This window comes from Acanthochromis polyacanthus, chromosome 23, assembly GCF_021347895.1.
Source record: "Acanthochromis polyacanthus isolate Apoly-LR-REF ecotype Palm Island chromosome 23, KAUST_Apoly_ChrSc, whole genome shotgun sequence".
NCBI classification, from domain to species: Eukaryota; Metazoa; Chordata; class Actinopteri; family Pomacentridae; genus Acanthochromis; species Acanthochromis polyacanthus.
In genome coordinates, this window is record NC_067135.1 from 6,941,476 (window position 1) to 6,967,430 (window position 25,955).

General features: G+C 41.1%; 1 protein-coding gene across 2 annotated transcripts in view; it reads left to right on the forward strand.

The window, feature by feature from the left end:
• The window catches only part of dnah2 (dynein, axonemal, heavy chain 2), a 66,979-nt gene extending 55,662 nt beyond the window's left edge, over window positions 1-11,317 (forward strand). The window contains exons 83-88 of one of the 2 annotated variants that reach the window (XM_051943583.1): window positions 709-860; window positions 1,716-1,830; window positions 6,493-6,669; window positions 7,070-7,144; window positions 8,044-8,194; window positions 10,677-11,317. In XM_051943583.1, the coding sequence (XP_051799543.1) occupies window positions 709-860; window positions 1,716-1,830; window positions 6,493-6,669; window positions 7,070-7,144; window positions 8,044-8,194; window positions 10,677-10,681 (675 nt within the window). In that variant the 3' untranslated portion in view covers window positions 10,682-11,317. Of the gene's footprint in view, window positions 1-708; window positions 861-1,715; window positions 1,831-6,492; window positions 6,670-7,069; window positions 7,145-8,043; window positions 8,195-8,374; window positions 8,652-10,676 lie in introns of those variants that run through there. The other variant, XM_051943582.1, reaches the window with a different exon arrangement.
• Window positions 11,318-25,955: the final 14,638 nt, after the last annotated feature.

Consider the following 25,955-nt stretch of genomic DNA (forward strand, 5'->3'; position numbering starts at 1 on the left):
AGAAAGAACAACATGTTTTTACCGCTCTGTGTTGGTTTGTTTTATGACCTACTACGTGACACCGTTTTTGTTTTTGTCTGTTTGATTAGTCCTGACCTACGGCATTAGTGGTTGTTCTCATCGCACTCATCATTATGGGGAGTAGGAGTACTGATATGTGATTTAGGCTCAGCTGCTGCCAGTGTCCTGCACATGGATGAAGTTTCTCCCAGTGTAGGGCTGGATGTTTTTTAGAAATTCTCTGGCATGGTACATGTAATTTTATATCAACATTGGTATGGTGATACATTTTCTGGAAAATCAATTAAGAAAATTGTTTCACTGAGTTCTGCACTCGCAGTTAAATGACATTTCATGTTTGGGCAGGTTGTCTGTCAATGCGACTTGTTTTTCAAATATATACCTACTGGAATCTGTGGTGAAGCCAGATTTTTCTGTTTTGTTTTAAAGGTTGATGGAGTGTTGTCTCCTACTCAATGAAGTAGTTGCTTCTTTAAATTCTGTGATAATGTAATAGTGCAGCTAAAAATATGCAGTCTGTCCAACTGATAATGTAATCTTATTATCCAACTCCCTTTTTTTATTTTTTGTGGTTGCTAGAGAATTACTGTTTTTTTCTGTATTGTGTGTGTATGTGCTTTACTGTTAAAAACAAAAGACTGTGTGAGTCACGTCTGCTTTGGTGCAACATTTAATCTGTGTTTTTAGGTATTAGAGATGTTGACAGATCTTCGTAAGAAGATCCCAGCACTGATCGACTGTGAAGACACCAGGTCATTCCTCCAGGAAAACCCCACACCTCTGAATGTGGTCCTGCTGCACGAGATCCAGAGATACAACTCTTTGCTGGGCACTGTCATGTATGTGTGTGTCTGTCAGCCTGTCATCTGGCCATGTGTCGTGTTTGTAGGATACCTTAACTACTCTCAAATGTCCCTCAGGTCTGCAAGTGTAATATGACGTTAACACACATCTGACTCACATTCAGCAGATTCACAGCAGAACAATTACAGTTTCTCATCAGCGAATAATTAGCAAGTCAGGGTGGTGCTGCTCACCCAAGGGCTCTCTCTCTCCTGTTACTTATGTTGCAGCAGGCTGTGTACCAGCTTGAATAGAGATAATAACCAAGATTAAAAGAGGAGGAAGCAAATGAAAGTAAATATTTGGCTGATTTGTATCTTGCACAGACAGTACTGTATGCCTGAAAGTGACAACTGCTAAACCCAAATATATGGTACAAAACTGAGGTCCTCATCATCAGGCGCCTCAGTGTCATCATATTGCTGTTACAATAAGCTTAACATCTGTGTCATTGTATTGTGCATTTTGACATTTTATTGGTGACAATAACCCTACCATGAAGTAATACTGAAAACGGTCACCTGTACACTGTATTAGATGAAAATATTAATGACAGTGCTTTTTCTAAAATCATTTTGATACCAAAACACTGTTAAAGATAAACAGTTTGAGGAATAGTAAGGACTTTGTTACTTAACTGACAAAGCTGAATCAATCACACAGAGTTGAATATAGTCCCTAATGTCATATATTTGCAAAGAAAACCTTATAATTCGCTTCTGTCTCTACGCACATTGAATTCAAGACACTACTAAGCATTGACAGCTAAGTTTTGAAAAGGATAAGAGTTCGTTGCAATTGTAGCCACTGTTGGCACTTATTACTGTAATTGTGTGTGTTTTTGTCTGTAGCTTGTCCCTGGTGGAGCTGGAGAAAGGCATCAAAGGCTTAGTGGTGATGTCACCCAGCATGGAGGAGACCTTCAACTGCATCTATGATGCTCGTGTACCGCCGCTGTGGAAGAAGGTGTGAACACACACAGAGCACCTTCAATTATCCACACAATCCTCCGCTACAATGAGTTCTTTTGAGGTCACATCAAATTCATTAGTATGCTTTACTGCCCTAATTTCATTTCCTGGTTATCTTTTCTCCACTGCGTGATGTGTAATTTTCAGCTTCTCACTTTTTTTAATTTATAGATGTACTTAAGCATATTATAAGTGTCAAGCACATATTCTCATACTGCCTGGTTGCACTGTGATAGAGGAGACTCCTTGAGAGACTACACCTGCTACCTTCTTTTTATCTGACTTCATAAAGTTGGCAGACACAGACGAGAAGGAAGAAGTGCTGCTAAGATCAATAGTATTGAGATAGCTGCTCAGTGGAGAATTGAGTGGACATGAATAATACAAGACAAAAAGGCCGTGCTGAGTCAGGATTAAAATGATAAAAGAATGCTTTAAAAAACGTAACAATGCAAGCAAGCACCAAGGTAAACAGTGAAACAAATGTAGCCTTTATTGCTTTGGCTTTTCTCTACTGTATGATCAAGTTCTGACCGAGTGTTTCTGTTTGAGGTTCACAGATAATGTTTCAGTGCTGACAGACTGCTGTTTATTTTTTCATTCCATATTCCGACTTCATTTGCATCTAAGTGCCTCTCTCTCTTCAACAGCTGCAATAGATTTCTGTGCTGCCGCTTAACAGAGGCCATTCAGACATCCAGTCAGAGTCCTGCATATTGATCTTTGTGATTGTGACGTGATCGACACCAATCTATTGTTCTTCCGTGAGCCAGAAAATGGCTGCAGGCCTGTCTCTTGTGCTCACTCGCTGGGCTGTTATTAAAAGGTGTATTTCTCCATCACTCTGCCTGACTACACAGACACACACTTGTTCTGGTCTGTCCAACCGCAGACACTCTAGCACACACACTGTGATGGCGCTCTGGCAGCATTCCAGCTGTGATTCTGTCCGAATGCTCCATTCTGGCTTCATTATCACTGGACCTCTCTTTACAGTGGGGAGAGAACACAGGGTGCTGTCAGTCTGGGTCAAGGGGCTTGAAAAGATTCTGGCTCACGTGTGTGTGTGTGTGTGTGTGTGTGTGTGTGTGTGTGTGTGTGTGTGTGTGTGTGTGTGTGTGTGTGTGTGTGTGTGTGTGTGTGTGTGTGTGTGTGTGTGTGTGTGTGTGTGTGTGTGTGTGTGTGTGTGTGTGTGTGTGTGTGACGGCTGATCGGGGGTCACTTCAGGGCACTTAGTGTTTATATTCAAGTGTCTGATTCTGTCTTCATTAAGAACTGTGTATGAAAGCGTGTGTGTGTTGGTTTGTGTACATGTGTGTATTTGTGAGTGGCTGTTCATCAGGTGGAGCATACCTTGGGCCTCAGTGGCTGAACAAAGCCAGTGTCTGTGGACTAATCGTAGTGTAATAAGCAAAGTAAACCTTTCGAGGCCTGCTCCACTTTCCTACAAAGACCCTGAGCTCATTGTCCTCTAGCCAGCGGCTTATTACTGCTCAGTGTACTGTATGTGTGTCTGCATGTGTGTGTGTGTGTCTATTTCCTTTTATAGGAGTATTGGATAGCTATTAGAGTTACTGCCTCCAGCTGAGCGTCTATTCTACTGACGACTTGTAAACACAACAACTCTCTTTTGTTTCCTTCTGTTTCTGGCTTTTACCTATGTCAGTCTTTTCAAATTTGCTGCGTCTTGCTCTTTTTTCCCTGTGTGTACTTTGAGTCAACCTAATCTCCCTGTCTGTATCTTATTCCTTTCATATGTTCTAGCATTACCCTCATTCTTCTCTGTTCTTTCTGTCTGTGTCTTCATAAAACAGCCCCTCATAGATTCTCAGTCCTGCTTATTTATCCGTCCCTTCATCCCTCTCTTCTCTGCCCCTCCTTGGCATGGCAGCCTGTCATTAGTTCTCAGAGCACAGACTCATGGCTTTAATTTTGGCTTGCCTGCCTCTCTGTCTCCGGCCATTTTGTATCTGGTTTCCACGCAGCGCTCTGCCTGTATGTGTGTGTGTGTGTGTGTGTGTGTGTGGACTGTATAGTTTATGTGCATCTGTGCTTGTAGAAGGGATTTGAAATAAATCAAGGAAATTTATACAGCCAATAAAAATTGCGCAAATATGTTGGTGTCTTTCCAGGCACGTAGTCAACATTATGAAAACATCCAGCTTATGTCTGAATGTGAGGGTCAGGAAGACACCTGAAACTATATGTACACATAAAACTGGATTCATTTTAACAGTATCCCCGAGGTGGAATAAAGAGTTAAATTTGAACACTGCAGTCACAAAAACCAGACTGACTTGAGGAAGAATTTGCTTTCAGAAATTTGTTCTTTTTTTATCTGTGATGGATCTTTTGGCAGATCTATTTCAGCTTAAAGACGAGTAAAGGATTGTTTGCACAGGCAAATAGCTGAATCCTATTAATATTAGTTTTTATTCATATTGTTAGGAAATAAAAATTATGCTATGTCATTTTTAAAACATGGGCTTTGCTCTTTGCAACTCTGACATATGCTCTCATGTGGTATGATCTGCATGTCTTAGTATCAATGTTACAATTTACTGGAAACACACATATACTAACCAGTAGATAGTGTTTGACTCGCACTTCACACTGGAACATAAGCTGGCCAGTGGCTGAGTCAGCCCATACCAAGACAGAGGGAAAAGAAGGAGCACAAATGTATGAGGAAAGCACTTAAAATCTATGACTTTCCCAAATGGGCCTTCATAACTAAAAAAGATCTTGACAACACAGCAACACCCAAACTCAAGCTGAGCAGTGTTGTATATGCAGTCCAATACAGCGAGGAGTACACTGACCTATATATAGAGGAGACTAAACATCAGCTCCTAAAGCATATGGCTCAACACAGGGGAGGCAGCTGCTCAGCAGACCTCCTGCACCTCAAGGATAAAGGACACTCCTTTCCAGACAGTAATGTTCACATTCTGGACAGAGAAGACAGACGGTTTGAGAGGGAAGTGAAGGAAGTGTCTGTGTTTAACTAAAACATTTCTAAACAGAGGAGGGGGTTTATTAACCACTTATCAGGTACTTATCCTTCAGTTTTGAGGTCCCTTCCCAGAAATGTTCACCACCATGAGTCATCCCTCACCTGTTTCACAATCATTTACTTGTCTAACTGGGACTTGCAGGTGAACATATAAATGCGGGACTCCCATTAGTCATTCCAAAGAGGTTAAACATCCTTAAGAGCCAGTTGCCTTTTACTGAAGCTCTTCGGATCACCGGCCAAAACTTTAGAGAACTGTACCAGAAGTTCTCCTTAAATTGCTGTGTTTGAAAAGGGTATCTGCAAATTGGTTAGCAGACTGACAGAAAATGCATTTTGTAATTATTTAATTCCTTTTGTCTGTTACATATCTTTATATATTCCACACGGTCTCACGGGGATTCGTGAAACTGTTACGTAAATTTTTTGTTTCTTTTTCGTGCGCACCAACACGATTTCGTCATGTTTTTCGTGCCGCTCACCACGAAATGTTTTTTGTGTTGCTCACAACGAAACCCGCTGTGGTAATCACAGCTGAAAGTGGTTTATACCAGCGGATTCATGACGATCTAAGCTGTCCATCGGCGTATACTGCTTGTGTAAACGCGTTTGCGGCCGCCGGCCGCCAGACATTCTTTAAATTCCTATGCAAATTGGTAAGTGTACCACCGGGTTATGGTTAGGTTATGGTTAGGATTATGGTTAGGGTTATGGTTAGGGACGATGTCATGCAAAATATAGCGTTGGATTCGCCATGGTTTTACATTAAAAATATAATACACACATTCGTTTGAAATACGTTCTGGGTGGCACGAAAAGTCCGCCGTTTAAAATACATTGGTGCGCATTTCGTGGTGAGCGGCACGAAAAACATGACGAAATCGTGTTGGTGCGCACGAAACCGAAACAAAAATTTACGTAACAGTTTCACGAATCCTCGTGAGATCGGGCTGATATATTATGTATTAAAAGTTATGACAGTCATCCCTGCTTATTTTTTTTTAGTGGATTTTAGTTGCAATTGCTAATCAATTACTTGAAAAGGCAGTAACTGAATTAGCTAATAATGAAAATAACTTTGACTGCAAGCTAGCAATTCATTCCGCTGTGACTTTTATTTTTGTGTGTTTGACAGTAAAACAAAATAACCTTTGAAGCACTGCTTGTTAAGCATCTTCCCCCAAATTCATTCATATGACTGACTGATTGATTGTTAATAGATTTCAGTAAATCTTCTTTAAGCAATATCAAATTAACCAAATAAAGTAAACGTTACACCTCAGTAGCCTTATTGTTTGAACACATGCCACATAACCGCCACATTCCCTGCTTGATTCCAACTATAGGCCTGTGCTGCATGCCATTCTCCCCTCTCTCACCTACATTTCCTTCAGCTTTGACTGAATACAAAAATGATCAAATGTAAGTGTATATATTCTAACTATGTTCATGCCTCACTTGTGAATTTTCACACAGTTCTCACACACATTTTCCCGCATAGCATTTTTGTGTGCTGGTGAGACGTACGAGCCACCAACTGCACTGTACTGAGCCTGTTCCCATTAGCTGCCAACAGCTGGAAGCATGAAATGACTGCAGATTTCCCATCTTTCTCTCTCTCTCTGTCTCTCTGTCCACTAGGCATACCCCTCACTGAAGCCCTTGGCAGCGTGGACCAGGGATCTTTGCCAGCGAGTCGATCAGTTTGCACGCTGGGCAGAGACGATGCAGCCCCCCAACTTGTTCTGGCTGTCCGGCTTCACCTCTCCCAACGGCTTCCTCACCGCCGTGTTGCAGTCCTCTGCACGAAAACAGAACGTGAGAGTCGACACAACCGCATGCACATATAGACACGGTTATGTAATTCTGCATGCATGAGGTTATTGTGTGATTTTTCAACTGAAGACTAAACGGTGAAGATTAAATTTCACAGCCACACAACTCACACACATGAAATCCCCTGACAAACACTTGGAGGCACGCTGGTTTTCAGGACACACTGTAGCCATCCTCTGTGGAGGATTGGCAAACACAACCTGTTAAATACGCTTGTCTATCAGTCTTTTAAGCACATATATTTTTCTCAGATTTTCAAAACCACATGCCCCACACTTAATGTTGTAGGTTAAGAAACTCTTCTAACAGAACTTTCACTGTTAGACTGTTGACAATAACAATATCCTGTCCATCCAACACTTAACATTGTGTATTCCTGCAGATATCGGTGGACAGGCTGTCCTGGGACTTCATCGTGTCCACTGAGGATGACAGACACATCCTTCACCCTCCCAAGGTGACTCCTTGTACTCACATTTTTATTTCTGTATAGATTTCCATAAACCTGCCATCACACCACTTTTTCTGAGCCATTAGCTTTCTGCTGTCATTGCCACTGTCACATTTTTCATTACTGCTCTGACACTGACTGTGTGGTTTTTTTCTCGGGGAAAAAAGTATTTTCATTCAAAGCAGCACATCACTTTGTGCCTCTGTCTTCCCATTCCACAAATCTGCTCTCCCATTTGAATTGTTTTGCCTATAACCTATGATGTTTCGTGCTATTGTTCCCAAATATCTATCATTGCAACTTGATTTCTTACTCAGCCCGTCTCATTTAACTCTTTCTGTCGGCTTCTCTCTGTCTTTCTCTCTCCTTTCTCCATTATACCTCCTTGTGCTACTCCAAAACCAGTGCACACTTCTGTCTCTTCCTCTCTGTTGTGTTTCCTCCTACTTGTTTCTTTTTATTTCTCTGGCTCTTTTTCCTTTGCCCAAATTCATCTTTCCTCTCTCTTCTCACCTCTCCTGCCTCTTCCCCCCCACAGTGGTTTCCTTTGGCAGTTTCTACCCTTTTTATTCTCTTACTTTCTCTCCCTCATGACCTACTGCTTCCCATTCATCCTTGCTTTCTGTGCCACTCCTGTTGTCTCTCTGCCTTTTCCGTCTTTCCACCCTCTCTCCTCTAGCTTCCTCTTTGCCTCTTCCCTCTGTCCTCTCTTCATCTTTCACCCTGCAGCCCCGCATTTTCCATTGTTTTTGCCCCTCCTTGTTACTTCTATTTTTGGTTTAACTGGCACACCTGTTTGTCAAAAGTCACCTTCAAGAAAGTATGTAAAAGTCTCCCATTGCCTTTCCCCATTTGTAAACACCCACCCTTTTTTTCCCTCCCCTTGTCTGTCCACCTCCCTCCAGATTGGAGTCTACATCACTGGCCTGTACCTGGAGGGGGCTGGCTGGGACAGAGCATTTGCATGTCTGGTGGAAGCTCAGGACATGCAAATGCTCTGTCCCATGCCCACCATACACTTTCGGCCAGTGAAAGAGACAAAGAAGACGGCTGAGAGTGAGTTTTACTGAACTTTATAATATGAAATTCCACAATTCACCTCACAAGCTGTTTTTCCATCATCTTCTCTTTGCAGTTTTATTTATTTTTAAATGATTTATCTTTGTTTTCGTGTTTTTGCCATCTGCGTCATGCTTTGTGGTTTCACTGACTCAGCTCCATGCCTCCTGTTTGTAGGTTTGTACAGTTGTCCGTGTTACTCCGTCCCTCGGCGTTCTGGGGAATCCTTTGTGGTCTGCGTCCACCTCCATCCAGGAGCTGTGGGCGCAGACCACTGGATAAAAAGAGGCACCGCTCTGCTCATGAGCCACTCCGATTAAATCTTTAAATAATTAAAATAAATGTTTGTTTGTTGACTGTTGTGGTTTTTAGTTGTCTTTAGTTTTTAATTGTAGAAAATGTAATTAAATGTAATCCCCTTCAATTGCCAAATAGTAAAGTTGAGTATTTCTGATTTTTTTTCTATTGTTCTTATTTGTGTTCAAGTTCTGAAGGGCACTAAGCTACAGTTCACAGCAAATGACTGTGTCCCTTCTCAAATATATGACGTCTTATAAAGGTTTCCACACTTGAAGTTTAACAAGAGTCATTGCGTGACACTTTGCAGTCCAAAAGTACATCTGAAATTTTTAAAGAAAAATAAGTTTAATTTCAGCCTCAGTTTATCATTTAAAAAAATTAACAACTTACAGATCACAGCCTTTCTACAAAGACACAAAGCATTTAGTCACAGGCATCTGGAACTGAATGATAAAGCATTTTACTTTATGATCAAAACGACAAAAGACACATGCAGCGTATAAAAGGAACCATACTGACATGTTAGGAAAGATTAAAATGTTTTTTTTTCTTCTAGTGGATCTTAAAAATATGGTCAGAATTTAATCCAAGTTTTTATCACGAACCAACACAATCAATTAAACTAATAACACACAAATTATTGTGTCATTTTTGCCCATTTTAAATCCATCATTTAAACATTCACAGTGTAAGGTGAAAGATGTTTGTGAAGCCAGAAGCTTTTGGCATCAACGAAAGCCAACTGGAGTCTGGAGTCAACAAACTTAGTCAAATAAAAGAAACAAGATCGGTGTTGTGGTTTAGGGATGCCTTGACTATTAAAAAAAAAAAAAAAACACGATTTGGGTTTCCCAGTCTGCTGCAGAGATCTCAGAACAGGTACGACTGAAACATTTGCATAAATGTGACTGTGACAACTTTGCCTAGAAGTGGGCCCTCAGCAAGATGCCTCCAAAAGCACAACACTGAATGCTCACTGAAGTAAAAAAGAAAGAATTAAAATGCCTCCCAGTAAAACATGATTGGGTTTCGGAAGAACAAACAACACTGATGGAGCTTTTTCAGTTGCTGGGCCCAGACTTTGGAACAAGCTGCCCCCTGACATGCACACCGTCACTGACTTTGGCCTTTTCAAAGCACGGCTCAAAACAGATCTTTTTAGACTGGCTTTTAATACTCAGTAATGTGGTGACATTTTATTTGATTTTATCTTATTTGATTTGATTTGATTTGTTGACATGTGTTCTATTGTTCCTGTCTTTTAATTTGCTTTTATTCTCATTTTATTCTAATTTTACTGTTTGATTTTAACTGGAAAACACTTTGGTCACCTTTGAGTGTTGTGAAGTGCTCTATAAATAAATCTTGACTGACTATGTACAGTGTAAACCGATAAAAAAACATTCTCCCAAAAGTTATGGTGGAGGGAGCTCAGGATTCAGAGGCTGAAATGAATTCCCAAATTATTCAGAGACTTTACAGGATGATGCCATAGTCGTTCTTTACCAGCTGAAGCTCAGCAGAAGGTGGGTGACGAAGCAGGAAAAGCAAAGAAAATCTCACCAATTAACCCAACAGAGATGCTGTAGATTGACCTCTAGAGAGCCAGAAATCCTAAGAAAATGACTGAGATGAAGTAGTTTGTGATCCAAAACTCCTGTCAGATTTCCTACTAGCAATAAAAACACTAAAGATTACAATTATTGTGTGTTATTAACTTCAGGATACTGCATTTGTCTGTACTTGTAACTTTGATTTAGAACCGACTACATTGCTAAGACTTATTAACACCATAAATACCAACAATTCCTGAGGGTTCACATAGTTTCCAATGTAAATGTCAAGATGCCCACTGATCAGACAGTCATAGAAATACAAATCAGTTACTGTTAGTGGTAGATTTATATCTTTACATTAAAATTTTGTGGAGATTAGATTTGGTTTGTCAACCTGTCCAGGGTGTCCCCTGCCTTCGCCCGAGTCAGCTGGGATAGGCTCCAGCACCCCCGTGACCCTAGTGAGGATAAAGCGGTGTGTAGAGAATGGATGGATGGATTTGGTTTGTCCCACTCGCACACACAGAAAGTAACCAAACCCACACAGCAAAGCACACATGCAAACAATGCGGTTAATCAAGGTGAGGTAATTACATTTTTATGCTAATATGCATTTCTCCCAGGCTGAAAAAGAGGACAGAGGGAAGGCAGCGACTGAAGGAGAAGTGAAGCCATTCAAACAAATGAATTCTAATGAAGCTTTCGCTGACAAGACGTTTGGAGTCGCTCAGCATTGTGAGAGAGAAGACTTCCCCACTGGAAAGGACTCAGCCCAAACTCCTGAAAGAAAGAAAGAGAGAAAAAGAAAAGAGAAAGAAAGAAGAGAAGGACCCTGGAGAAAGTGAGCCGGGAAGAAGAACGATCCAGTAATGAGAGAGGGGACCAGTGCGGGAGGGGCTGAGTTCAAGGTTGTATTCAGACTTGAGGATTGTCCCCCCTGAAAGACCAAACACAGACTTCCTCGGGGTTTAAGAGCCTCTTTAGCAGGCCCAGGTCTCCGTGTACACTGGTGGTCTCTGGATGGGGAGGAGATGGAGGGGAGGGGCGACATGCTGGATTCAAATTCAAATGGGTTTATTCTGTGGGTTGGTTGTAACAAATATCAGACAGGAGGAGGGGGGTGTTTTAAGGAGAGATGAACTAAAACGTGAATGTGGTGTGGAACCGTGTCAGATTAGATATATTAACCCTCCTGTTCTCTTCATTTACAGGCACCAAAAAAAATCCAGAAGTTCAGCCAACAAAATTCCCAAAATTTAGAAAAATTTGCAAAATTTTAAGGATGAAAATTTTAAAAATTCCTTAAAAGTTTTCCTTAAAAATTTTATTTAAAAAAATCTCCAAATTTGGAAGAAAAAAATACAAATAATGGAAAAAAGTTTTAAAGAATTAAAATTGTAAATACTTTTAAAAAATGAATATAATCTTTCAAAAAAAAATCCTAAAAATATCTAAAGTGATTCCATCTATATCAGTAAAAGTTTTAATATTTTCTTTCGGAACATTTGGGGGAAAAAATCCAATTGAATTTCCCCCCGAATGTTCTTAACCCTCCTGTTGTCTTCATTTACAGGCACCAAAAATTATTGTTTTCTTGTCTGAAATAAAATCCAAAAGTTTAGCAAAAAAAATTCCCCAAATTTCTGAAATTTTGCAAAACCTTCAGGAGGAAAATTCCAATAATTTCTTAAAATTTTTAGTTTAAAAAATCACCCAAATTTGGCAAGAAAATTCTTGTAAATATTTTCAAAAAATGAGTAAAAATCTTCCCAAAAAAATCCTTAAAATATCTGAAGTGACTACATATACATCAGTAAAACATATAATATTTTCGCTGGGTTTTGGTTGATTTTTTGAGAATGTTCTTCAGAAACATTTTTAGCATTGCTTTTTTCCACCAAAAAATTTTCAAAATTTCCCAAAAATGTTGAAAATGTGGACATCAGAAGTTTCACTATGAAAATATGTATTTCCTCCACATTTTCAAACTTTAAAACAGATCAATTTGACCCGCAGGACGACACGAGGGTTAAACCATACATGGACTGGAATACTGTAAAGTTTTATGACTGTTCTTGGAAGCAACATGGATCCAAACTGTTTCTGTGACCTCGAAAGTCCTCGCTTCGTCCATGATGAGAGAATCCAAAGCTTCTAACTTAACCTGTGATAACTACTCTCTACGGACTCTAGTGTCGCTCTTTGAGAATTTTGGAGGACAATCAAGGGGAAATGTCTCACCACATTACACCGTCTCCTGTTGAACACAGTAATACTTGAATCAAAGCGTGCAGAGGGGCCCCCCCTGACAACACCTCAAGCACTCCTGGGAGCCAAACTGAATCCCATCTGTGCTTTAATTTGATTTTGCCGCAGTTTTCATCTTCTTGGGAAGTGTCAGCCACCTGACAGGATTAGCAGACACCTCCAAAGGACAACTTCTGATTGCTTCAAGTGGCTCTTGGCCCCCCTTTTTTCTTTTTTTTGGTCCAGGAACTACCTCCAACCGAGAGCTTGACTCTTGAACCGAATAGTTGGTGAGGAGGGTCCAGTTGTTCTCCCATTGAGCAGTAGTTAATAATGGAATTTGGGCAAGTTTGTACAATGTGTTTGCCAGCGACGATGGAGGCGGGGCAGTTAATGTCCAAGACTCTTCCACTGAAAATAAACCTGCATGAGGAAAGAGAGAGAAGGAGAGAGAAAGGGAGAGGAGGGAGGCAGGGAGAGGAGGGAGGAGGAAGGAAAAGGAGCCTTTCAACGGGGACAGAAGGGAAAAGAGTCTCCGTTTCAATGGAATAAAAACTGCGCAATTTCTTTACGGACTCCCTGCTCGGATCACGGCGGACCATTCCTCTCCATGAAACCTCTGCGTTTTTGGATGATTTGGACATCTGTGCCCATTGCAGTAAATAATAACAATAATAACCTCCCTGCTGTTGTGGATTCTACAATAAGCTTGCGATTTCTTATTTTTTTGCAATCATTCAGAATATGACTGTGCAGAGATGCAACATCAGTGATGAGCCTGTCCGTCATGCCTTGCCCATGGGCGAACATTTTCTGTGTGATCTATGCGTGTGTGCTGCTCGACGTTTGCACCTAAATGGATGTTGAATGAGGGTTTTTTTTAAAATATTTTTTTGGGGGGAGGAGAGGTTTTTTTAGGGGGCTGCGTCATCCATGGCTGAAGCCGCTTTGCAGATTTTTCCACTATTGCACTGTTTTAACAGGGCACCTCCCCACCACAGCACATTTTGGATCAAAAGGTAAGCATGATGATGACTCTATCAGACATGCTTCCATGTGCACGCCGCCTTACCTAATTCTACCAGTGAGACTCCATTGAAAACAAGCTCAACTACAGTGTCCTCTTCCTGGAATAAACCTTAAAGGACGCGATACATTAGAGCAACTGCAGGATTGTAAGTCTGCTAACTCTGCTTTCCCACAGCAGGAAAACTGTGGATCTATGCTTCGTTTTTTCCCCGCGATGTGGTGATTTGATTGCATTATATAATGAGCTCCACAACTTTGCATGAATATATAAGTTTAGACGCCGCAGCGGTTTCATTTTGCCTCCGATTTCTCCCAAAATTCATAGTGAAACTGAACTTGGTGATGTCATGTTTTCTACAGCAAGGAAGCAGTAGTTTACGGGAAGGTAGGAGTTGGTGATGTCGCAATCGCGGCGTGTTGATGTCGGTTTATAAACGCACCAAAAGGCGACGGATCGTGTCCGTGGGTGTCAGACCAAGATGCAACGTGTGACTGAGATTTGGCTCGTTTCTGGTTATTCTTAAATGGCGGCGATCTGAATGAAATACTTCAGTGTCGGAGGAAAGGAGTGTCGCATTTTCTTTCTGAAATGTCATGTGGTGAAGTTGTGGCGGGTTCTCTACTATTTCCAGGAAGAGCGTTTGAATTTTCTTCCCTTGGATTTTTTCTTTCCCCTCCTCTGTCTCCACCCCTCTTCTACTTCCACTTCTGGCGCGTTGCCGCTGGATGGCGACGCAGGACAGCGCACACGTGAAATCCAGCGTTGGACTTCACCAGACGGCCTGTTTGCTCAGCGAGCCTTGGCAAGGTCATCTAGTACCCCCCTTTTTCTGTTCCACTGACCCACTTCGGGGCCTCTCAGGTCTGGCTTCGGTACAGAGGTTATTCTGACTCCAACGCGGAGGGATCGACGCGCTGTGGTGCCAATAAACGATTGCGCGTTTCTAGTTAAAGCTGTATCGCCCACTTTATATACAGCAGCAGCCATACAAGACAAATTTTATGTATGTGGTGACAGAAAAGTGCTTAAACTTTCTTTCTTGTGAACAAAATATTAGCATATTTCTAGAATAATATGGTTATTTCGACGTATTTAGTGGGTCATATGCGTAAAAACAAGAAATGATCTGTTTTGCAGCTTCTCCGTTGAGTAGAAACTTTAATATGTAGCCCCCATGATTGAAATAGTCATTTTGATTAAGTGATAACATTTTAGTATTATTATATAGCGCTGTTGTGTCCTTTAAAGCTATTTCAATCGGGAAAATAACCGGTTTGGTTAGAATTTAGCGCAAAAGGCAGGTGCAGTACTGCACAGACATGAAGATCTTGAGGATTTATGCTCACAGTTCATGAGAGATCTTTGAATATGTCGTTCCTTCACTCAAAGTGATAAAGTTGAACAAACTTGACTGTTAGTCCTTCATTTTTGACTGTGTGGGTGCTCGTTGTGCAGACTCAATGTCCCACAATGCAATGCAACTCAAGGTGCTGTTTGCAGAAGCTTAAAGCTAATTGCGTAGACCAAACAGCAGCACGACGGGAAAATAACAGCAAAAAACACATTTTTGTGAATTTTTCGACTTTGTTATTGCAAGTTTTGTAAAGTTTTATTCGCATATTCCTTAAGTGGAATCCTTCAGAGCATTTGCACGTCTTCTAAAGGTAAAGTAGCTTCGTTTATTTTCTGTACTCGCTGCAAAACGACATTGCAAGCATTTTATTTCGGCAGACATGCGTCTGTACGTGTAAATATATAATGCAGGTCCGAATACACAGCGTTTCCAACGTGTAGGGGTCTCTCCAGATTATTTCCACACTGATGACCAAATGTTGCCCTTGCAAATCTTGGGGTGAAGCACAAAAGTAATTCATTACTCTGTTGTAGTATAAAAAGTTGATAACTATATCAATGTGAGAGTTTAAGGCATGCTGTGGTTTCTCCTTTTTCAGAGTATGCGATATCCACAAGGACAGTTGTGGTCAAAAGTTTACATACACTTGTAAAGAACATAATGTCATGGCTCTTCTGAGTTACCAGTTATTTCTACAACTCGGATTTTTTTCTGATAGAGTGATTGGAACAGATACTTCTGTCACGAAAAATATTCATGAAGTTTGGTTCTTTTATGGCTTTATTGTGGGTTAACAAAAAAAGTGACCAAATCTGCTGGGTCAAAAATATACATACAGTAATGCTAATATTTGGTTACATGTCCCTTGGCCATTTTCACTTCAATTAGGTGCTTTTGGTAGCCATCCACAAGCTTCTGGTTGAATCTCTGACCCCTTCTCTTGACAGAATTGGTGCAGTTCAGTTAAAATTGTTGGCTGACATGGACTTCTTTCTTCAGCATTGTCCAAATGTTCTCAGTGGGGTTTAAGTCAAGACTTTGGGAAGGCCATTCTAAAAACCTTAATTCTAGCCTGATTTAGCCATTCCATTACCGCTTTTGATGTGTGTTTAGGGTCATTGTCCTGTTGGAACAACCAGCTGCGCCCAAGACCCAACCTTTGGGCTGATGATTTTAGGTTATCTTGAAGAATTTGAAGGTAATCTTCCTTTTTCATTATCCCATTTACTCTCTGTAAAGCACCAGTTCCATTGGCAGCAAAACAACGTCACAGCATAATACTACCACCACTGTGCTTGACGGTAGGCATCGTGTTCTTGGGGTTAAAGGCCTCACCTTTTCTCTTCCAAACATATTGCTGGGATTTGTGGCCAAACAGCTCGATTTTCGTTTGACCACAGAACTTTCCTCCAGAAGGTCTTATCTTTGTCCATGTGATCAGCAGCAAACTTCAGTCGAGCCTTAAGGTGCCGCTTTTGGAGCAAGGGCTTCCTTCTCGCATTGCAGCCTCTCAGTCGATGGCGATGCAAAACACGCTTGACCGTGGAAACTGACACCTGTGTTTATTATTCAGGGGGATGCGTCCTGAAATCTAGGTTCATGTCTTTACTTTATGTGAGATAAACATGCATTTAAGGAGGTATGTCACCAAGCTGTTCATTCTTTGTAACATTATCTTCAGACTTTACAGTAATTACATGCTGGTACTGAAGCAATGTTTCCACTAAGCACGCTGCTGTTCCAAACCATTTTTATGAATTGTACATATTGCTGAAGTGTGAGGTTGTGGTTCGACCTCTAGATGGCGACACGCTCACAGTCCTGCCTGGCCTGGTCTGGTTAATGAACAGCTGTTAGTGGCTTTCAGAGCAGCAGTAGGAGGAAAGAGTGTTGTCTCTGACTTGATGTTGTTGTTAAACTGTATGAATTTTACCAAATCTAGAGCAGTTGGGGTCTACATTTTATTACTTTAATAGCTTGAAGATCAGAAGTTCACAACTTTTCAGTCCTCTGAACATAAAGGTGACAGAAAATTCACAGGCGCTGTATCCCTGGAGACTTAACAGCAACACAAAAGATCACAAAAAGAGTGTTATTTTACTTTAATATAGGACAGTAACAGAATACGTCATTCAAACCGTAATACTGATTAAACATAGAATATACAGGAGCAGCAGACTCTCAAATATTGTCTCTTTGTGTGTATAATGATTAGCAGTCAATGACTATTTTAACTTTTGGAACAATTTTGATTAAAATATGCTATTTATAATCCTATTTTTGGGAATTTTATTTGATTTCTGGAAATCGTCTCCATCAGATCTCCACTTTATTCTTCCATTGATTGCTGCTTACGTGTTTCCAGTCGTCCTCAAATAGATGAATGTATGTTTCTCATTCATAGAGCAGGAATGGACAACATGGTTAAACCTTGCTGTGCTGCGTTTGAAGAACCGCCACCACCTGACTGAAGCAGAAGTGAAATATCTGGTGACAAACACCTCAGCGGCAAGATGGACTGCACAGTGGGGGAATGGAAAATACTCTCGCTGTCCCTCAGTGATGGTAAGATGGACGCAGCCAAATGTAAAATATTTCAATGCATAATTTTGATCTTGCTTCACTTTCTAGGTAGGTGTGGCACAACATTTTCACAGGGATGTGTTCATGAATCCCAAAACAGACTCTTGTAGTATTTTCTTCTGTACACCAATTGCTGCTTATTAGTTGATGTCATTAACTTTTAAAGGTGTCGCCATACTGTGCTGAGCTGGCTTGGTTTTCCTTCTAATGACATCAGACTCACTGGATCGATTCCTGTCAGACCCGTTGTTTATATACTGACGTGTTTCTTGCAGGGAACCACCTGGCTACAAGCATCTACCTGCGCAGGTAAGACTTCTGAGCTTTTATCTAGACTTTGACCTGGTCTGCAGTGACAAATGGGCTGTGCATGAGTTCACTGTTCAGACCTATTGAGATGTCGGCCTCTCCTGTTCTGTCTGTCCCGTAAATATGTTTGCCTGAGCTTTTTGCAGAACAATGAAATGTTTGATTAGCTGAAATGTCCAGACAGCGAGAACAATATGTCCATGTGAGCTCTGTGATAATGTGTACTTACAGTTTAGAAGCATTTTACTGAGAAAGCAAAGTGGTTGAGATTTGAAACCGTGCTGATCTGGGATCCCATCACTGTAGAAATGTCTCTTTCAACTGTTTCCATCTCAGCTTTCAGCAAAGAAATCCACTTTAATTGCAACCATTAGAAAGGAAATTCCATTGATTTTTCTTCGTGTTTGACTCTTGTTTTCATCCACTCAGTCTTTCTGAAGCCAAGGGTGTGTTTGAGGTATAGAGGCTACCTCTGTAATACAGTACCAAAGCAGAGTCCATGTGACTGATGGTTTTCTTTGTGACCTGAAAGAGGTGGTCTTGGCTAAAGTTGCTGAGTCATGCATTTAAAAAGTTTTCCTCTATTTTCTGTTTGTTCTGGCTTGTTGTTTGTTCGCTGGAACATTCTGACACATGAACCAGTTAGATTTTTCTCATTTTTTCCCCTGGTTGTATTGTAATGGATGCCAAGCTGCCTCCCTGCTTCTGTAGATTCGCTGTGGGTTGTATGGTAGCCTCCCCTGCTGCAGGCTTTTCTGTTTTACAGATTCAGCAGGCTTACAAAGGCGTGTAGGCACCTCACCTAACAGCAGCTCTGTTTCATTTTCAGCCCTTAAACAGTCTCTGACATACATCTCAAACACCCCCTCACCTGTCTCGCTTACTGTTTTGATCTCCCTCTTCGGGACAAAGACACACATTCTCTTTAATGCTGGTGTCTCCCAGGACCTCGCCAAGTCTCGCACACCTGGGCTTTTTCGTCACTGTAGCTCAGCTTTACTGCATACATTTACACCTTGTCATGAATAAGATCTATTACACACATGAATACACATGTAAAAACACATACAGTCCTTCTCAAGACCAATAAGACAGCCACTTGTGCTTGTATATGGATACACAGACACATGAAGTGAATCTAGAACGTACTCAGACTCTTTCACTTTTTGTTATTCTAGAGTTTTACATTAAATTCATTGAAATTGAATTTCCACCTCATCAATCTGTACTGGCCTAGCATAAACGTGATTTTTTTTTGACAAATGCAATAAAAAGGAATAAAACCCAATATCACATTGAGTTAAGTACTCAAACACTTTGCAAGGACTCTTAAAAATTAGTTCAGGTACCTCCTATTTCCCTTGATCATCTTTAAGATGTTTCTACACCTTGATTTGAGCCTAGCTATGGTAAATTCAATTTGTTGGACCTGTCTGTGAAAGGTCTCATCGCTGACCATGCATATCATCGCAACAACCAAGTCAAGAAGTTGAAGGAACTGCCTGTAGAGGTCAGACTTGAGGCACAGGTCTGTAGAAGGCTTCAAAGTATTTCTGCTGAATTATAAGCTCCCAAGAGCGCAGTGGCCTCAATAATTCTTAAATGGAAGAAGTTTAGAACAATTAGGAGTCTTCTGCAGCTAGCTGCCTGGCCAACCTGAGCGGCTGTTGGTAAAAGGCCTTGGTAGGAGAGGTGACCAAGAACCCAATGGTCAGTATGCCTGGCATGTTATAGAAGAGTAACTTAAAGAACAACGAACATCTCTGCTCGCTATGGCCTCAGCCAAAACTAACAGTCAGGATCAGGGCTGATCAGGGCATTTTTTTAACTTACCATCATGGGTTTTTTACCTACCCGATCGTTTGTTTGCGTCCAGTTTGAGAATGAAAAGCATAAATTTGAATTTGGATGCACTATTTTAAACATTATAGCTCTAGTCTGAGGGCATTAAGTGTAATAGATGTCTCTGTCACAAAGACTATTACCAGCTAAACTCCCACACTGATCTGGGTTTTATGGCAGAGCGACCAGACAGAAATCTCTTGTCAGTGGAGGACGCCTCTAAATCACTCTTAGACTGTAAACTGTGTGGCTTCAAATCTTGGCTTCATGTCCGGAGCCTAACCAGGCACTGTTCATCACCTGCCCAATACCATCCCTACAGCCGAGCACGGTGGTGGCAGCATCATGTCGCAGAATGTTTTGAGCAGTGGAGAAAGAGAGACTAGTCAGGGTTGAGCAAATAGACAGAGTACTAAGATATCCCTAAAGTAAACCTTCTCCAGAGCACTTAAGGCCTCAGACTTGTCCAAAGGTTTACCTTCCAATGGGACAAAGGAAGGTGGGCTAAGTCCAACTGCCCACTAATCCTGAAGTGACTTGTTGACAACTCTGTGAATGTCTGTGATTTGAACCCTTTACATCCTCGAGAACTAGGGCTTGACAGGAGTATCAAATACAAAGAAAAGTAGGTAAAGAAGCAGGAAAACTGATCGTGAATCAGAGAAATTATTTAGCTTCCAAAGAAGCAAACGAAACCAAAATTCACTACCAGGCGAGCCTTTTAACACAAAACCGCTCCAGAATCAAAACACCACCCTTGATTCTAGCAGATTGAGACACCTACGCAGCACACTAGATGCTGATCTAGCCCACTGGCCAAGATCATCAGGTTGACTTGGTTTTTTAACCATCTCTACTGATTATGAGGTAGCTGCAGATGTATCTGGCCACTGCCACCAGGCGTAACCTAAAAAAAAGAGTGAGAGAACAGAAGCAAATACACAATCTACCCTACCTACAGATAAACACACCAAGGAACACAACAGAACCTAATCAAACATCTCTGGAGCAACCTGAGAATGACTGTCTATCGGTGGTCCCCATGGATCCTGACAGAGGTTGAGATGATCTGCACCAGAATCCAGACATGCAAAGGCTGTTGCATCTTTATTATTATTTTTTGTTTACCCTTTATTTGACCAGGTGAGTTAGTTGAGAACAAGTTCTCATTTTCAAACCCAGAAAGACTGAAGGTTTAGAGAGACCTGGTAGTTGATCTCAGGGATATACACCTTGCACAGTACATTATTCTTTTAATTTCTGGGTGGATGGCTATTTGCTGCATGAACTTCCCTGCTCTCTCGCCTGTATTTTCCTGAAATTTCACCTCCTCAAAAAAATCTTTAAAAAACACTTGAGGCCATAATCTCTGCCAAAGGTGCTTCAGCTAAGTCCTGAGTTAAGAGTTTAAAAAACATGAATTTAAATGATTCTGCCATAAGGCAAATACTTTCTGAATGCCCCGTATATATTGAGCGCAGTTTAGCTGCAGGCTTCTCAGGAAGGATGTTGTTTTGATGAATGAAGAGAGAGAGGAAGAATTATTTAAAAAGAAGAAACAGCGTGGCATCATGAATACTGTAAGAGGAAGTTCAAGCAATACTGACCATTAAAATACAGCCTATGAATGTGTAAGGAAGTAGACTGACTTAATTTAAACCTCAAATGCCAGTCTGGTTGTCTAAGTTATGTGAATGTAAGGCAGCTGTTGTTTGTTGTATCTAGCTGATATTATACTTATAGAGCCAGAGACACAATGAGACATAATGCCATCCCAAAGAAGCCCTTTTTTTCGTCTTTCGTGACTAATTTAGAAGGTGGTTGGTCTATGAATAAATGATAAAACATTTGGATCAGTATCTCAAATGTATGTTTTGTCCATAACCCAAAGATATTCAGTTTACTCTCAGAAGAGTAAAGAAACTAAAAATATTCACATTTCAGAAACTTGAGTCTAGGAATTCTGACTTTTGTCTGAAATAAAAAGAATAGTTCGCAAAACCGTTAACTCAGTAATATATTAAAAATAGCAGCTTGGAACAGTACATGACAGCTCATTATTCAGATTGCATCTATTTCCCATGCCCACGTATGCGCATATTCTCAGCTTTCACATATTGTGCCTTCAGACTTTCCCTATGGGTCTTAGTACCACTGTTTTATCTACTTGTAGCATTTTTCATACAGAGCCACAAAGATGTAGCATAGATCTACAGCATACAGCAAAAGTAAGTGGAACCATAATATTTGAGAAAGTTCTGGTGTTCGCAGGTCGTTTTATAACCGTGTCCATGCAGTTAGACTATCTGGAGATCACAGGTGTTCTCAGTTTGGCTTCAGAGATCTCAGATTTTCTACCTGTTGTGTCAGTGAGACAGGTGTCTTTTGTTTCGGTGAGTTTCTCCTTGGGGCTTGTTTTTGAAATTAGTTATCTTCCAAGCAGTTATGAGGTGATGCCACTTGAAATCATTTGACATTTAAGTGACTGTTGCATACTACCTTGTGTTGTTTACTATATGTGCCACACGGCTAGTAATCTGAGGGTAATTCACTACCTTTTTGTGTGACTTTCTCCCTTGTGTTGGTTTGATTCCAGAGAGTCGCCTCTCACACCGATAATAAATCTGAAGCTATAATGATGTCACCATGCTTGACTTATAGAGCCTGGCAGCACCTTTTACACCAGGGTTTTGATGTTGGCTGATTGTAAGCGAAACAATTCCATATGCAGCACCTGGGACCAGTTTGGTCAGATGGTTTATTTGGACAGAAATCTAGTTAAAGGCATGGTAGATGAGTGGCATATGTTCAGCTGCAGCTTTGTAGAGCGGTAGGAGTCCACAGTGAAAGCCACACTCCTGCAGAAACTGATGGAGGGAATAAGACAAATTTAATTTCAAGAAAACCTAAAACAGATCACATATGTCGAAAAGGTTTCAAAATGGTCATTTCGCTGATGAACTGAAGTGGCAAGTAAACATTCCAGTTAATTCAGCTTTGAAAAGTGAATCGCACTTTACTGACCCCTAGAAATGCCACCACAACACTGTCCAGTTTGCATTTTACTTCCTGCCTCTGTGTCCTTGTTATAGCTTGTGAGTGCTCAGCGTTACATTTAGGACAGAACATTAAGTTTACACATCTGTTTTTCCCCGTCAGCCTCGTCTTCATACTCCTCCTCCTCCTTTTCTTTCTTTCAAATGTTGCAAGCCATGTGCCATCCACATGTGCCACACACCCTGTGGAGGCAGCACAGAAAAGGATTTATGCTTTTATACCATTTAGTGGTGGTGTAACAGTTAGAATGTGTTTCATCTTTTTAATGTTGGCTTCAATCTGTTGCATCAGTAAAGCGAGGATATTTAATTCACCGTACTATTGACTGCCTTCCCGCCTTTGCTCTCTCCTCCTCTTTGCCGCTGTTACCTGGTTTTGAATAAAACCCAATTTCTAAAGAACTGTGTAGCCGTCTCAGACCCTGAGAATGAAGGGCGTGGGATTAAAAAGAACAAAATAATAATGCTTTTGGTTGAAATGAGAGCAGAGCTGAAGGCAGGATAGAAAAGGAAGAGAGGTGGTGAGAGCTGAGTCAGGATGCCCGGGGGTAGGACAGCAGGAAGCAGTAGGTGAGGAGGAGGACAGGAAGGAGAGGAAGGGAGGGGGAGAGACTCCTCTTCATCGTCCTCCTCCTCCTCTGTCATCATCAACAGTGTCATTGAGGGGAGGAGTGGCGTAGGGAGGAAAGGAGGAGAGGTGGAGCTGACATCATCCACTTCCTGGAGGTCTATGAGGGCGTGTTGCCACATTCTCCACAGCGAAGCGTCATTAAAACACTCACATTTATGCCATCAAAGGGCCTTTTGATGCTTTTAAACAACAGCTAGCCGAGAAAGAAGAAATTCTGTGTGAAGTCAACTGGTGCTAAAAAAGAATGAGCGGAGAGAAAGGCAGGGATGGAAGAACTGCCTGAGCTGGAGATAAGAGGGATTTTAAAGATGTGATGAAACAAAGGAGTGAGCAGAGAAAGAAGGAGCTCCTCTGCCTATCTGGTTATATAACTTTCATGCGAAAACAGGGCATTGGGTTTGTGTGTGTGCGTGTTTGTCCTCATGTGAGCTCTCTTTGTAGGCTGTGGTTGTTTATGTGTGGAGGGTGACAGAGTGTGCAAAGTGGAAGATGCCCGACATGCCTCCTGTCCTCTGCTGTGTTTTTGTTTGGCCTGCATTTCCCAACACGCCTCTGTTGGTATGCTGTGTCTTTGTGTGCATTTCTACCAGGATATGCATAACTACATGTTTTATAGTTCAGCTCCGTACTATAAATACTTGGTCTGTTGCTGTGAAGTTTAACTCCTGATGTGTGCACCTGCCCCACAGTGGCTTTGGAGGCAGTTTGTGGAAGTTAGATCGTGCGAGATTGGGGCGAGTTTGTGGTGTTTTAAGCGAGTGGGGGGGAATGGAAGGGATGAACTGCGATGAGGAAAAACACTAAAGAGCGTAGGCAGTGATAGTGCTTTGAAATGTGACACAAAGAAATACTGCAACGATTACAACAGCAATTCCTACTCTGTTAACCCTCTGAACACCAAGCAGTTTCTGATTGCTTTTTTGCTCTTGTCATATTTTTTACTATAAAGTCCTGCACCTTTGTGGAAACAGCACAACCACGACTAGAAGTAAATAATACTCAAAAGTCCATATGGTCCAGTATGGCACAGTTGTGATACCATAAAGCATCCAGAAACAAACAAAAATAGCAGTTACATTTCTGTGATTGTTTATTTTAAAAGGAATCAACCTTACCAACATTTTTCCAAGTGTCTATAAGTATTTCCAATATTAACTTTTGCTACTTTTGCTCGTAGCCAATTCAGTGTGTGTGTGTGTGTGTGTGTGTGTGGGGGGGGGGGGTTACAGAACCTGTTTAGTATAAAAACTATTTAAAATGAAGTGATGTTGATTGAATAGTTTGATTTTTAGCTTTGACTTGCTGGTTTTTCATGACAAAACCTAAAGTCATACATGACGAGTTTCAGGACTGTTTGAAATGTAAAAGACCAAAGATTTCTCTTTTCTTCACAGTGTCTGACTTTGTTTCAGGATGTAATTTTGACAGTTTTTACAGAATAATATTAACTTTAAACCTGGTGGCGGGTTTTGGGGTTCAGCGTTTTAAAGTCAGGGTCAAAGTCAATTTTTTTTATAAAGCACTTTAAAACGCAACACGAATTGAACTGAAAAGCTGTACAGTGAAAACACAAAAAACACAATTGCTAAAAGGCAAAACTAAATGTAATCTATATTAAGTAATTTAGGTAACTATAACCGTAAAAAGACAAACGCATCACATACCAGACAGTCAGTTCTGCAGTCACACTAGCGTGTCCAGCAGTAACATACCTGGCACAGTTGCATTGATTGTTGTCTCTACACTGAAAACACTGTTGCATAAAATGTGAAATTACATAAGGGCCCTGATGAAGGGCAGTATGTGACTGAATGAACATTTTACTGCGTCAGTGGTGTAACTTTCATAGGGCTTCTTGTAGAATTTTCTTCATTAGCACGTGAAACTCCAAGAAAAGCAAATGCTAGTTCCAATATAAAATCTCTTTTAAATATACTCACATTCTATTTTCTGAGCATATTAAGAAACTCTGGCATGATGTGCAGAGTAATGTAGAGCAATAACATATCAGCAAAAGAAAACTGTTTGATAAATGCTAGTTTGATGCAAACCATCGTGAAAGCACATAACAAAAAATTTGGTTTCATGAACCAACCCCATGTGTTCTCCCTCCCTGGCAATAAACAGTCTGTCATATCCCTTGATAACGGAGCCTCTTCACCCTTTATCGTTCCATCCTGATCTCCCGAGACGTGCTGGTCCTCGGCTGCCTGGCCTCGTCGCCACCTCAATCTGCACCATCAGACCTCCGCTGGTGGAGGCTGCAGTCAGCAGGGACTGACAGTGCCTCTAGTGAGATGGGCTTTACAGTCTAAAAACACCTCACCCCAAACAACATATTTCCAGCAGCCTGCTTAAAGGGCTGATGGACTTGATGTCGGTGTGCTTGGAGGCCAGTGCTGGGTTTATTCTGGTGATACCTGGCTCGGTTTACCGGAACAAATAGGCTAAAGTGGATGCATTCAAATTAAACCTTACTTCTGCTGTGTTTATCTCCACCTGCAGCTGAAAGATGAGGACAGGCACAGCAAAGAATATGTTGTGAGAATAAACAAAAGTCTCTTGGTTTCCACAGTTTGCAGTTTACTGGCTAAAAAGTGGAGTAATTCACAAATTACAACCCACAAGGTGAATATTATTAATTGGTCTTAAACATGTCTAGTTATGTCTAGTGGGGGAAAAAACATATTTCTCACTTGCTTTTTCAGAGAATTACCTTAGTAAAGAACTGCTGCAGGTTTACACACAATTGTTTTTCTGTTTACCTTCATGCAGACTTATGGGAAGAAACTTTGGCTGGAGTTTTGCTGCTGTTGTAGGAAACTGACTCGGGTCAAAGAGGGCAGAAGA